This window comes from Uloborus diversus, chromosome 4 (genome assembly GCF_026930045.1).
Source record: "Uloborus diversus isolate 005 chromosome 4, Udiv.v.3.1, whole genome shotgun sequence".
Taxonomy (NCBI): Eukaryota; Metazoa; Arthropoda; class Arachnida; order Araneae; family Uloboridae; genus Uloborus; species Uloborus diversus.
The window spans coordinates 194,354,018-194,368,595 of NC_072734.1; the positions used below are offsets into that span (position 1 = coordinate 194,354,018).

Sequence of the window (14,578 nt, forward strand, 5' to 3'; positions counted from 1 at the left end):
CAAACTTTCAACATCTTTACTCTGCATCTGATTTTGAACATTTTTGCCCTTGAAAATATGCATCTAAGACTAACGGTTGCGAAAATAGATGTCTTTCAGGTTAAAACGGAACACCCTGTATAGATGGCAATGATATTTATTAGTTGTTTATAAATAAGGTACAGTAGTAAATTATATCCAATGAATACATATTAATGATAGCAATTATATTTAACCAATTGCTCATCAATAAAAACGCTAGCAAATTCTATCAGTGAATGCACACATATGATATTTATCAATTGACGACAATTATATTTATGAGTTGTTTATAAATAAGATGAATACACACATAAATGGCAACGGGGTCGTTTCCAAAATTTTAAAAGTTTTTTTTTTCTGAATGAGCAAGCTTAAAAACATAGGATCTGACCATTTTTTAAATAATTTAAGTTTAATATTTTTAAAAAATTACTTAAATCGGTGCGCTTTCATTGTTTACGCTTCTGTCCGATGACGTGACAAATGATGAAATGCCATTCGGTGTTGCCATTCACAGAGCAAAATATTGAATTCGCTTCTTTACTCACGTGTATTGGCAACGATAGGGTTGATAGCAAGCGTAGAGCGCAATATTTGATTCGTTTCTGGATTATCATAACGTGGAAACATGGTAGAAAGATGCGCCAAAGAGCATCATTTGTGACGTCATCAAGACCACGCCTTGTTTGAAAAATCGGACATTTTAAAAAATTAAACAATAACTGTAGGAGAATAAAAGTATTTTCTGGGTCCATGTTTTTTTTTTTTTGCTTATTCTATCAATTTTAGTGACAAAAAGTACTACTTTTGATTGAAGGAAACAACCCTCTTATATTTGTCAATTAATGATCCTCAATGTGAGGAAGTTTAGGCACCAGTCGGATGAGAAGTCTCATTGGAAGATAAAAGTTCCTGGTGGTTTGAACTTGTTTCTTAAAACGAATAAGATACACTAGTAAGTTCTATCCCAAAGATGCATAGAGTGTGACTCAAAAGGAATAGTGGGGTTCCAAATGTGTTCATTTTTAAGGGTGAAAATTATACAAAAACGAATTTTTTTCACCATTCTCAAATCTGTTCGTTTTTGTCTTCGTCTTGACCCAAACGATAACTCACCAAAACTCAAACTCCCGCTTTACTATCTCTAGCATGTACGCAGCTGCAGAAGCAATTGCTGCAGTCATCCAATGTTTCCTTTCATCAAAATTAATAGGTGAGGGGCATAGACACAGTATCATTTACCTATCCTCACAGGAAAAAATCACATAGTGTTAGGTCTGGTGACCTAGGAGGCCAATTGTAAAGCACTAAATCACTTCTCTTTTGAACGCCATTTTGACTAACTGAATAATAAAAGACACATATGATAATACGCAGAGATGTTTAGTGGTAGTCAATTTGAACTTTACAGTAGCTTCTTTCATTTAAGCTCCACAGAGATCTTTAGGTCTAATTTGATGACCATATGAAACCTATCCGCTCTTGTAGAATCACCCTGGTATAGACATGGTATAAACCCAGTATCATTTACAGATCCTCACAGAAAAAACTCATATGGTGTTAGGTCTGGTGACCTAGGTAGGTAGCCCTAGAGGTAGCCAGTTGAGACTTGCTTTTATATTTAAACTCCACCAGAGATCTTTAGGTCCAATATTCCCCAATCGATGACCTTATCTTTACCCTGGTATAGACATGACATAAACCCGGTATTCTTTACGTGTCTTCTCAGGAAAAAAATCCCATGGTGTTAGGTCTGGTGACCTAAGTGACCAATCATCAAGTACTAAATTGTGTCTCCCTTGATCGTTATTCAGGCGATCTGAATAATGAATATCAAGTGGGATACATACGATAATACGAAGAGATGTCTAATGGTAGCCAATTGAAACTTTACAGTAATTTCTTTCATTTAAGCTCCACAGAGAGCTTTAGATCCAATATTCCTCAGTTGCTGGCTTAATGACACTTCTCTATTATTTTGGAGTCACCCTGGTAATAGACATGGTATAAACCCAGCATCCTTTACATATCCTCACAGGAGAAACTCATATGGTGTTAGGTCTGGTGACCTGGGGGGCCCTAGTGAAAGCCAAATGAGACTTTGCAACATGCCTTTTTATTTAAGCTCTACCAGAGATCTTTATGTCCAATATTCCCCAAAATCACCCTGGTATAGACATGGTATATACCCAGTATCCTTTACCCTCTCAGGAAAAAAATCCAATGGTGTTACGTCTGGTGACGTAGGGGACCAATCATTAAGAACTAAATGTCCTCTACCTTCTTGATGACCATTTTGACTAACTGATTAATAAATGCTAAGTAGGATGCGTCCGATAATAGGCAGAGACGTCTAGCGGTAACGAGTCGAAACTTTACTGCTCGTTATTTTTATTGAGCTCCTCTAAAGAGTTCTAATATATCCAAATTGGTGGGTTTATAAAACCCCGCCACACTTTTTGAATCACCCTGGTTATGGTAATAATATTTTTCAAACCATCCTCCTCAAAGCGAGACTGATTTGGGTATACCTAGACTAGAACCCCTATAACTGGAGAGGCCGACGCATCCACCATTTTGGAGCAAGCGTGTAACAGGGAGTCTACCTTTATTGGCAATCATTCGCCAAACAGGGAACGGGAGAGTCGGAGAGCGTAGGTGAACATTGGCGACATTTTGGAAACAGTTGGCGTCGTTTCCAGGCTGCCAGTCACTTCGCGGGCTATTATTTATTCATTTTTTTTCTTTCTGCATCTGCTGGAAATCTGAAGAGCTGAAATCCTTTTTTGGAGCTGTTTGCACAATTAACAGCCAGGGTTGTAGTTTTGGCCGGACAAAACTGATTTTATTCAGGCCAGTGGCTAAAACCGGTTAAAACCGGCCAAAACTGGATTTAACCACCATAGGACTGGCCAAAACTAAATTACGTGAAAATACATTTCTAATTTGTGTGTGTGTGAGAGATGTGTGTTTTGCAACTAATAAATCTGTTAGTTGGAAGTTGTTTAGTTAAGCATAGCACTTTTAGTTAATTAAATTTAATATTAGTGAAAAATTTTAACTTTCTTCAAAATTAATAACTGAAATTGCTCACAAGTAAAACAAAAGACATAAGGAATACAAAACAGCCTGTAACATAAATATAGTAACTTTTCAGTAGTGTTGCCTTTTAATTTTCAAAAGTGCTTTCCCCGTGTACCTTTCGTTTTGTTTTTAAAAAATGCCTATATGTTTCTAAAAGAAGTTCTTTTTTTTCTCTCATTTGTTCTTCAAAATTACTTGAAATACTTCGTACGTTTGTGAGTGAGAATTTTATTTTTTACATACTATTTAGATAAATAATGCAAGATGATTTATTATGCTTTGATTTACATTTCTTTTTAATAATTTATTATTTGGTTTTCATTTAAAATTTGATAATTATCTAAGTGGCCAAAACTGGATAAAACTGATTTTATCCCGGCCGGTTAAAACCACCACTGGCCGAAACTCTTACTGTCCTGTGAACAGCCGAACAACCAGACATTTGACTCCATTTAACACATGCTAAAGCAAATGTAAACATAGGCAGCAATGCTATCGCTACGAAGCACTGGAACAAGTTTGCTCCAAAATGGCAGATGCGTCGGCTCCTCCACTAGAGGGGCCTTAAGCTAGACCATTGAGGCAGCAGTTTAATGAGAAGGGTGAGGTTGAAGATGAACGTTTTTGTGATTTGGTCCAATGTCAGCGAGGAGAGAATTTCTCCCCGGAACCAGAAGAAAGGAGATTGAACTTTGTACTCAGTAGATTATTTCTTCTTGCGACTTGCGTTTCTTAGAGTAATCCACCATCATAAGGCGTCCAGCGCTTTCTACTGCATCAATGACCTGTAGAAAAGAAAACGAACTGATGTGTGCATCACATGACTTCCTTTTACTCCAATTTAATGTAATTTCCCCATTATTGGCATTTTTAATGTGATTCAATAGTTTACTCTCTAACTATCACCAACAGTGGCAAAACTGAAACCAGATTTTAAAAAAGTCGCCAAATTTGTCGCCAAAATGGCAACAAAACTTGGCAACCAAAATATTGGCGGTATATCGCCAAGTGTCCGCCAAATTAAAACACCACTTGAGTTTACATCGAAATTAACAATGATTTACCCCCAAAATGGTGCAAAAGACCCCTTTAGAAACACCCGAATGCAACCAAAAGGGGAGGTGCACAACTAGGCCCCTCTAGGAGTCTACGTACCAAATTTCAACTTTCTAGGACATACCGTTCCTGAGTTATGCGACATACATCCGTACATACAGACGTCACGAGGAAACTCGTTGTAATTACCTCGGGAATCGTCAAAATGGATATTTCGCGTTCTTAGGCACTTGTCCACGTGTGGTCGAGTCGAAAACATTCATTCGGGGGTGAGTAAAATGGAAATTAAGGTCGATTTTTGAGTGAGCATTTTTTCGCGAATACAATACTTCCTTTTTTGTAAAAGGAATTAAAAAAATTAAAAAAAACGGCATTATTTTTGCTGCAAAAAATTCATCGCGCATACAGAGGGAATAGCTTATCTTTACCGTCAATCTGCTCTAAATATTGCCAGTTTATATGCTCGAATGTAAACTTTTTACACAGGCATATTGCAAAAAATGAAAAAAAAAAAACTTTTAAAATTGTCTTTAAGCTGATGACTCGACTTGAATCAAGAACGCTTTGAAAACCTGTATAATTTCAAAACAGTACAACTCCGTTTATTCAAATAGGAATCCGGAGAAGAAAAAAAACACATTTGTAAGTGAGCAGACCTACTGTTTACTACACAGAAAAAAAAGATGCTTTGTAACAAAACTACTTAGAACTATTCTGCCGTGTGCAGGTAAAGGGCAGTAACTGCAAATTTGTCGGTTTTCTTTTTTTTTTTGCATTTTTGTCATTTGTTGTACGTTATCTTTACTATACCCTAGCGGTACCACACGGCTTTGCCCGTAGTAGAAAATGAAAAGGTCATTTGGTTCGCCTGTATATTTATAAATAATGGATGATGAATTTCTCGCCAATTTGCTGTGTTCATTTACTTGTCCATGTTACGGTTCCATGTTATGATAATTTGCTCGGTAAAATGTTCTTGAGATTGGAATAGAAAGAGGATAAAATCGAATTTTCAAAAAATCGCTTCGAGATGCTCACCTCCATGCTAAGAACTCATTTTGTGCTAAATTTCAAGAAAATCGGCCGAACGGTCTAGGCGCTCTGCGCGTCTTAGAGATTCAGACGCTGAAAAAAAAAGTCTAACTCCAACATTGCCCTCTTGTTCAGTATTGAAAGCACGAAACTGCAGTCCTCGGCTGGAATTGACTGAGCTGGCGGTGTATTTCATGTATTTCTGCCTTAGTCCTCGCTATAGGGCGGTAACTTACTAAAGACTGAGTATTTGGTGCATTTTTAGTTCCATTCTTGCTATTGTAATTTAGACTTATTATTTAGGTGAACGTAGTTTTTCGAATCTCTACGAATTTGGTCCGGATATCCGGATAAATGGGAGCCGTATAACCGAATTTCTACTTCAGTTTCAGTCGTCCGAAATCAAGAAATATATACGAGCTTAAACTCAGCCTTTAAATACAATTTTTACTTGTATTAACAAAATTTACTTTAGAATTACTTTTATTAAGCACTTTTTTATACTTGGTCTGATTGCCACGGAGAAATCTGAGGCCTGCTTTTCCTTATATCTAATAGACCACTTACAGACTGCGGGACTTCACTGAATGAGTTGCTTAATCTTAAGGTACTTGACGCTGAAAAATTAAAACCTTTATCTTTACTAATAATAAAGCTGAAAGTCTCTCTGCCCAGAACTCTGTCTGTCAGGATCTCTCTCTGTCCGGATCTCTGTCTGTCAGGATCTCTGTGACGCTCATAGCGCCAAGACAGTTCGGCCGATTTTCATGAAATTTGGCACAAAGTTAGTTTGTAGCATGGAGGTGTGCATCTCAAAGCGATTTTAAAGTAAATTACGAAATTATCATTACGTGGAACCGTAACATGGGCACAAGGCAATTGGCGAGAAAATTCACCATACATTATTTGTAAATTTACAGGCGAACCAAAAGACCTTTTAATTTTCTATTGCGGGCAAAGCCGTGAGAGTACCACTAGTTCTAAAATAAAACTATTATTTCGGTTAGGATGGAAAACAGCGAATTTCATGTCATTTCGCCGTTAAATGTTTAAATATAAAGCCCATCGTTACAAATTATGTTGCCTTACAACAGCAATATTAGTAGCAATCATAATGAAAAATTTTAATCAAGGCTTCTCCGGAGCAAGCATGTAATTTATTCACTAGTATTGCTTTTTTAGGATTTTTATTCTTATCTGTGCCACAATGATCGATAGCGGGGCTAAGTAAAGGGACATAGTAGGATCTTTATCACGAGTAACTTGTGCGCGGTGAACAATAAATTGTTTGAGAGACCTTTCATATTAAAATGGTTCTAATTAAAGTTAGCACACCTTACTGGTGTGCTAATTTAATTAATCCTAGAGAGGCTCCCTAATGGAGCATTTATATCTTTACTAATAATAAAGCGGAAAGACTGTCTTTAGGATGTCTGTGACGTGCATAGCGCCTAGACCGTTCTTCGAATTTTCATGAAATCTGGTACAAAGTTAGTTTGTAGCATGGAGGTGTGCACCTCGAAGCGATTTTTCGAAAATTCGATTTTGTTCTTTTTCTATTTCAATTTTAAGAACATTTTCAGGAGCAAAATTATCATAAGATGGACGAGTAAATTACGAAATTATCATGACGTGGAATGGGAGAGCGAATGAACATAGCCAATTGGCGAGATATTCGTCATCCAATATTTTTAAATATACAGGCGAACCGAATAACATTTTAATTTTCTACAACGGGCAAAGCCGTGGGGGTAACACTAGTGTTAAAATAAAGTGAAGTTTCGTGATGATTTCATTATTCTACTTCTGAAATACATTTACACTAAAAAGAATAAAATAAGATTTTTAAACAAAATACTAAGCACTTTTCTTAATGCATTCAAAAGGACAAAAGAACTTTTCTGGGTCAGAAAGGACAGTTAAAGATTCCTGTAGTTTTTCAAAAATTCCAAGAAAACGACACCACAAACGAAGAAAAGTGCGGTTCTAGTCATTTCAAACCAAACTTTCCCATTAAGACTTTCCCATTTCTGTTCTAAGGCAACACAATTTGTAACAATTTGTTTTATATTTAAACATTTAACGGTGAAATGACATGAAGTTTGAAAAAAACCTTTCTTCATAGTCTTCCGAAGTCTCCGAGACGCTGTGCTCTATTTCTTTCTCTATTTTGCTCATGCTAAAATATGCCTGTTTCAGCAGTCAAATTTCTGATTGAAAGCTAGATAATGATAAGAGTAATTCTCTCCACGACTTGAGCCTCACTTTTCTTCGTTTGTGGTAATTTTTGAAAATTGCAGGAATTTTTAAATTATCCTTTATGGCCCAGAAAAGTAATTTTGTCTTTAGTGCATTATGACTTAGGCTTAGTATTTTTTTTTAAAAAATTCTGTTCTTTTTTATTGTTTTCGGCAACAGTCAAGAATTGGAATTTCTCGGAGAATATGACAGAGTTACTTTAGAAGCAGTTATTAAAGAGAGGTAGAAAGAACAGATTCGTCATCCTAATTCGTATTATTTTAAGGGATCTCACCTTGTCCAACATGTCCTTCGTGTGAGCCGCAGAGATGCAAAATCGAGCCCTGGCCGTGAGCAGAGGGGTCGCTGGAAATCCGACGCCTACGGCTGCCACATTCGCCTTCCAAAGCTGAGTCACGAACTCCCTTAAAACAGAGAAACACAAGATAATCAGAGTTGCCAACTTAGGGGTTTTCCCCCTAGATTTAGGGGGAAAATTTTAGAATGGGGTTTTTTTAGGGGGATAAAATTTTTAGGGGTAAATTTAGGGGTTTTAATTTTAGGGTTTTATCAGGTAAAAATGTTTTTTTTTTTAGCCTTTGTGAATGCAATGTTCGACTGCTTTATTACATTTTTGTACTTACATACATTTTTTGAGGCTTTTTGAACCATTTGTTTTAATCAGAAATGACATAAAAATGGAAAAAAAAATGCCTCAACTCACTCAGATCGAAAATAGCAATGGTCACGAGACCTTTTAATTTGCCATGTGTGACGTCACAGTAAAAAAATCACGTGACTTTATGATGTCACATGAATCGATCCAACCGCATTTAGGTGTTTTTAGGGGTTTTATGGGTTGAGTTAAGGGGGAAACATTTTTAGGAGTTGGCAAACCTCCCCCATTCAATTCTTTTTGGCCGTGACAATCGCTGAAACTCGTGGCAACAAAGAGGGCGCTACAGGAAACCCCTGTTCCTATTTCGTTGCCATTGATTGGTGGATGCAGGGGTAGAGATCCTAAATACGGAAAGACTGGACAACTTCGGGACGGCGGCCATCTTGGCTCCAAAGATGCTCACTCCCCGTAGACCGTAATGCATCTTCTGCCCCAAATACCACTGTAAATTGTATCGAAAAAAATTGGAAGGTAGTTATGATATTATGAAATGCAATGTGCAGATCACAAATATCTGTTTAATTTCTATCTTTATGAACACGATTTTGAGAAATAAAAATTTCTTTGTACGCGCTATGACGATACGAAACGATTGGCGCCAGACTGACAGACTTGGCGCTCACTCCGTTTAATGAAAATACGAGGAGAAAACGAGCTGATGTGTGCATCACATGACTTCCTTTTACTCCAATTTAATGTCATTTCCCCATTATTGTCAATTTTATTGTGATTCAATTGATTACTCTCTAAATATCACCAAGTGGCCAAATTGAAACCAAATTCAAAATTTAAAAAAAAATCGCCAAATTAGTTTGTTACAACAAAACTTGGCGGCCAAAAGACTGGCGGTATATCGTCAAGTGTCTGACAAATTATAACACCACTTGAGTTTACATCGAAATGAACAATGATTTCCCCCCAAAAAGGTGAAAAGGATCCCCTTAGAAACATCCGAATGCAACCAAAAAAGGAGGTGCACAACTAGACTCCACTAGGAGTCCACGTACCAAATTTCAAATTTCTAGGACATACCCTTTTTGAGTTATGCGTGATACATACGCACATACATACGGACGTCACGAGAAAATTCTTTGTAATTAACTCGGGGGTTGTCAAAATGGATATTTCGTATGTCTGTAGGTTCCTAGGCATATATCCACGTGTGGTCGGGTCGAAATAAAAACTCAACATTCATTCGGGGGTGAGAAAAACGGAAATGAAGGCCGACTTTTGAGTGAAATTTTTTTTGCGAATACAATACTTCCTTTTTTGTAAAAGGAAGTAAAAAAACTCAGTTCGTTCTTTAAAGATTTCATGTCCTACATTCCGTGGGAAAGCTGAAAATTCACACGGCGCAGCATTTCGAGCTGACAACACTTGGACTAAACATGGCGGAGATCGGCGCACCATTGTCCAATCTCTCCGTATTTAGGATCTCTATGTAGGGGTTCTCTTCAGCGCCTCTAGCGGTCAAAATGGGCGGCGTCCAATCCAAAAAAATAAACAAACTTTGAAACGTTGACATTGATTGGTGGATGCATGAGCGGCATCGGTTCAAAACTGAAAAGTCGTTAATTGTCAAGGCCCGTTAAGTGTCAGCGCCATCTAGTGTGGCCATGACTTTTTCAAGGTGTTTCGTATTGAGTTGGCCGAAAAGAAAATCTCTCCCTTTATTTTAGCAATGGGTTGTTTCCGAAATTTTAAAAGTTTTTTTTTTTTCTGAAAGAGGATTTAACGTTTTTTTAAATAATTTGACAAAGCTTAGTATTTTTTAACAATTATTTTAATCGGTGCGCAGATTGAAATGCATTTTTAATGCTTCTGCACATGACATCACAAGTGATGAAAGGCCATTCACTGATGCCATTAGCGCACAGCGTAAACTATCATATCCTGGAAACGCGGTGGACAGCAAAGCGTAAACATTTAGGTCGCCAATCGTATAGCACGCCAAAGTGCATTATTTGGGATGTCATGAAGACCACGCCTTATTTCGGTAATCATATATTCGGTAAGACCACGCCAAAATCGGACATTAAAAAAAAATAATAAAAAAAAAATAACTGTTCTGAAAATAAAATTTTTTGGATCCATGTTGCTATTTTTTTGCTTATTATATATTTAATTTCATTTAATTTGTATCTAATTAATTTCAGTGACTGAAAGTAGTACTTTTGACTGAAGTTAACAACTATATTTAATTAATTTTAATAAACGGTATTTTCGATTTAATTGTAGTATTCAAAGTTTCTATGCATTGATAGCTAGTTTCTCAAATTTCAAAAAGGTGACGTTTTCAAACTCTAGACCCAATACTACACCTGCAAATTCCGTTCTTTAATATTCCTCTGCGTATCGCCCCTTCATGAAAATGGGCCTTTCTAAAATAAGGGGCGGTCAAATTACTGCTAGGTCCAGTTCCTTACTGTCAGGAGATGGCACTTGACCACGCCTTCTTTTAGAAGAGTACATTTTCATGAAGAGGCGATATGCAAAAGAAAATTAAGGAGCGGATTTTGCAGGTGCGTTATTGGGTCTAGAGCTTGAACTTCAACTTGTGGAGTGTAAAGTATTAGCCAACAAGCAACGCAAAAATTAAAAATTTTAAAAACCCTAGACTAAGTCGTAACTGTAGAATCAAGAGGGAAAATTGAAAATTCTTTTAAAAGCCTTACATTATTAAAAATCCATGTCAAGTATTTTATTTGCTATTAAATAGAAACTGGCAACAGATAAAAATTTTAAATCATTGCTTTTAATTGCCTTGTCGGCCAACAATGAATTCGGTGATCAATCGTGTGAATAAAGGCTTAGCCGTTATTAAAATCTGCTTTAAAAAACGTTATAATTCGAATTCTATGAAGCATGGAAGCTCCAAACACATTCTATCCGACGCGGAAATGTTTTTTCTTTATTTTGGTATTAAATTTTAAAATTTTTAACTATGTTTTCACTGCAAAAATCGCGAAAAACTTTTCAGAGGTTTTTAATTAACATCTTCGTTAATGAATGTCATCCAAAGACACAACCTAGCTAAGAACACTCTCGATAAATTCTCCTTTCGAACAAAAATTTGTTTTTCAAAATCGGTCCATCCGTTTAGGCGCTACAGTGCCACAGACTGATACACACAAACTTATAACCCCCTTCCTTTGTGTGTCGGGGGTTAAAAACGTAAAACATTTAAATTTTGCGCGTTCAAGGTCTCATTGAACAGGTCATAGTCTAAGTAAGTGGATTTGATTTTACCTTTTTCAGCAAAAATTGATCAGAAACTGAAACGCCTCTTGAATTTAATTTCGAAATTTTTTAAATTATTTTTTCTTTTAATTAAAAATCTTTCAACTTCCCGGCCGCAAGAATGGGTGACTAATCCCTGCGGGCGTGTGGTTTTAGATTTTTGCCAATCTTTCTGCGTAGCTAAAAATAAAAGCAATACTTGGGCCGATAATAACACTAATGCCAATAATACTCTAAATACTGAGTCTCTGTACAGTGCTAAGTTTTCTAATGAACATTTTGGAAGTATTTGAAAGCAAAAGTATATTTGTTAAAAGATGCAATAATTCTTCTAATTTTACATTAGTAGAAAAAAACTAAACAAAACATTGTCCTTTTGCTTGGTTTATATGTAATAGCCAATGATCGAGTAACGCTCCTGACGTCACTTACAATGAAACTCTCGCCACGGCTTGATCATTTGATAGTATGTTCTGGTAATGTTTGGCATGGCAGGGAAATGCTTTATTTCGACGAGGCTGAACTGGATCCGGTCACTTAGCTGTTTTACTGGTAACACTAGGGCCGTGGTGGCCTGACCAGTAAGGCATTGGACTTGTGACCGGAGGCTTTCGGGTTCGATCCTCGCTGATCGAAGATCCACCGTCGTCATTAAAGGTGACAGGGCGACATTAAATATGATCGTGGTCACAATGTCCTCCAAGTGAAACGATACCTCTGGGGTCTGCTAGACCAGAAAGTTATTCAGTTCTTGTCTGGTTCTAAATTATGGAACTGTCCGTAGATGGTGCTGCCATCTATCGTGTTGTCTGAGCCAAATCGGACTTCCCACCTAGGGGGCTCGATAGGCGCTCGATTTAAACGGAAGCTGAAAACCCTCTGCTTTAAAATCGAGTAGCATCGCTATTTGGTCTCGGGTTCCCGAGTGGCATAAGTAACAACAACAACTGGTAAGACTTCGTCATTTCGGGGGAAAAAAGAAACGGTCAACCATGAACGCTATCCCCTGGGATTGGGGTTAAAGTGTCAACTATCAAAATACAGTCGGACCTCCATACATCGAAGTAGCAAATTGCCGGAAAAAAAAATTCGATCTATAGAAATTTTGAGTTTGACCGCGGATCGTATGTAATATGGCAGCTTGCCAAGTAAAGACGATTTCATCTGAATGAATCTAGCAGGGGAGAAGGGAAAATAACGAAGGGATTTTTAAGCAAGAGCTTTATAATGTCACTAGTGCCTTATTCATTTATTGCATTCTTTAAAATAAAATAAGGGAAAACAAAAATAGTATCCATGGAAACGACAAAAAGAAAAGAAAATATTTTCATTTCGTTCAGGAACGTAAAAGCAAAATGGTAAGCTCAAAACTTTGTTGTGAATAAATAAATCAATTCATTTTTGCCGTGAGAATATAGATCAAATATACTTAAGATTAAAAAAATGTTGCTGAGAGCAAATTTTCATTTTTACAAAACAAAGGCTAAATAATAGAGAGGCAAAAGTGAAAATATGTAATAAACCAACTAACAGCCCTATAAACTAATAGATAGGTCCATTTCCGCCTATAAACCGGATATTAGCCTTTCCATGTATAATGGATGGTCAAACAGTATACAGAAACGATCTTATTATATCGTACAAATCTCCTAAAATACTAAAATAAAGCTAATTTTCGTGTATGAAATCCAATTTCTAATTTATGCGAGCATCGGATTAAATGTAAGTTGATAATTAAAAAATTAACAGAAATTACCCTTTTTAACGCTGTCATACATCTTCATTCTTCGGCAATTAACTTGATCCGCAACATTCGGGGAGTTTCGTTTTGACAATGTAATCGAGAGAAAAGTAAAAAAAAAATTAAAATTTAATTTGAATTTTGACATTTTGAATTCAAATTATGTTTTTCGCAATCACGAGTGTGTGTATGTAGGCGTGTGTGTTTGTGTGTGGGTGGTATGTGTATGTGTCTGTAGGCATGTGTGTTTGTGTTTGTGTGCTGGCATAAGTGTGTGGGTAGTTGTGTGCATGAATGTGTGTGCGTGGGGGCGGGGTATGTGTATGTGTGTGTAGGCATGTGTGTTTGTGTCTGTGCTGGTATAAGTGTGTGGGTAGTTGTGTGTATGAATGTGTGTGCGTGGGGGCGGGGTATGTGTGTATAGGCATGTGTGTTTGTGTTAGTGTGCAGGCATGAATGTCTGGGTAGTTGTATGTGTGTGTGTATGTTTTGTGTGTGTGTGTGTGTATGTGCAGGTGTCTGTATGTATTTGTGTGTGTATGTGTTTGTGTATGTGTATGTGTGTGTGTGTAGTTGTGTATGTGCGTGTGTGTAGGACATGGATGCAACCTGGAGACTGCTTTCGCTAGAGGAGCAGCATCGTGAGGAGCCGGTCGATGGTGATGGTGAGGAGGGTGGCGGTGGGAAAATAAAATGATAGCACGCCAAAAACAGTCAAGTGAAAACAATAAGCAACCGTGATTGCTCAAAAATCAATCTACTTAACTTGAATGATTTTTACTGAAGCTGAAAAGACTAGGAATGACAACCAACAGACAAAAGGGAGAAATCGAAAACGGATTTTACAGTGGTACTGGTTACAACTAAGATTTGAAATAAACTTGAGGGAATGTAAGAACTCCAGAACGGAACAACGACCTATGTACACACCTTTCAACCCCAGATTCCTTGTGAGTTTCGCAGCAACCTTTAGTGAACATAATATTCTCCCTTAACCTTCATTTTTCACGAGACAGTCTGAAGTGGAACGAAAAATTTATGGATGTCTCGAAATTTTTTTTTCGATATATAGAGATTTTTTCGATATATGGAAAATATTATTCTTTGTAATGAACATTTGTGATTTGTTGGGATTTCGATATATAGAAAATTTCGATGCGTGGAAGTTCGATATATGGAGGTTCGACTGTATCACCAAACGGGCAATTGCTTCGTTCAAATGGTGAAGCAATTTTTCACCCGCCATATCTTGACTGGGGACTTTCTAGTATCTTATGAGTTATCATTAAATTCATTTCGGTTACTGAAAATGTCTCTTTAGTTTTGACCAGAGTTGTTTATTTCTCAATGTAACATTTTCATGGCTCACTTTAGTGGAATTGATACTGTTTCAGTAATTAACAACTAAACAGTTAATAAAATTAAGATATTTTAAATTGAAAACCAAGACTGATTAAATTTTCCTGAACCGTTTCACATTATTTTCA

At 36.9% G+C, this 14,578-nt stretch overlaps 1 protein-coding gene across 1 annotated transcript in view; it reads right to left on the reverse strand.

Annotated features, from left to right (window-relative positions):
* Positions 1-3,803: 3,803 nt before the first annotated feature.
* LOC129221084 (serine palmitoyltransferase 2-like) overlaps positions 3,804-14,578 on the reverse strand; it is a 98,316-nt gene continuing 87,541 nt past the window's right edge. The window contains exons 12-13 of the mRNA XM_054855524.1: positions 7,727-7,856; positions 3,804-3,890 (exon numbers count right to left, since the gene is read on the reverse strand). Coding sequence (XP_054711499.1) covers positions 3,804-3,890; positions 7,727-7,856 — 217 coding nt within the window. The remainder of the gene's footprint in view (positions 3,891-7,726; positions 7,857-14,578) is intronic.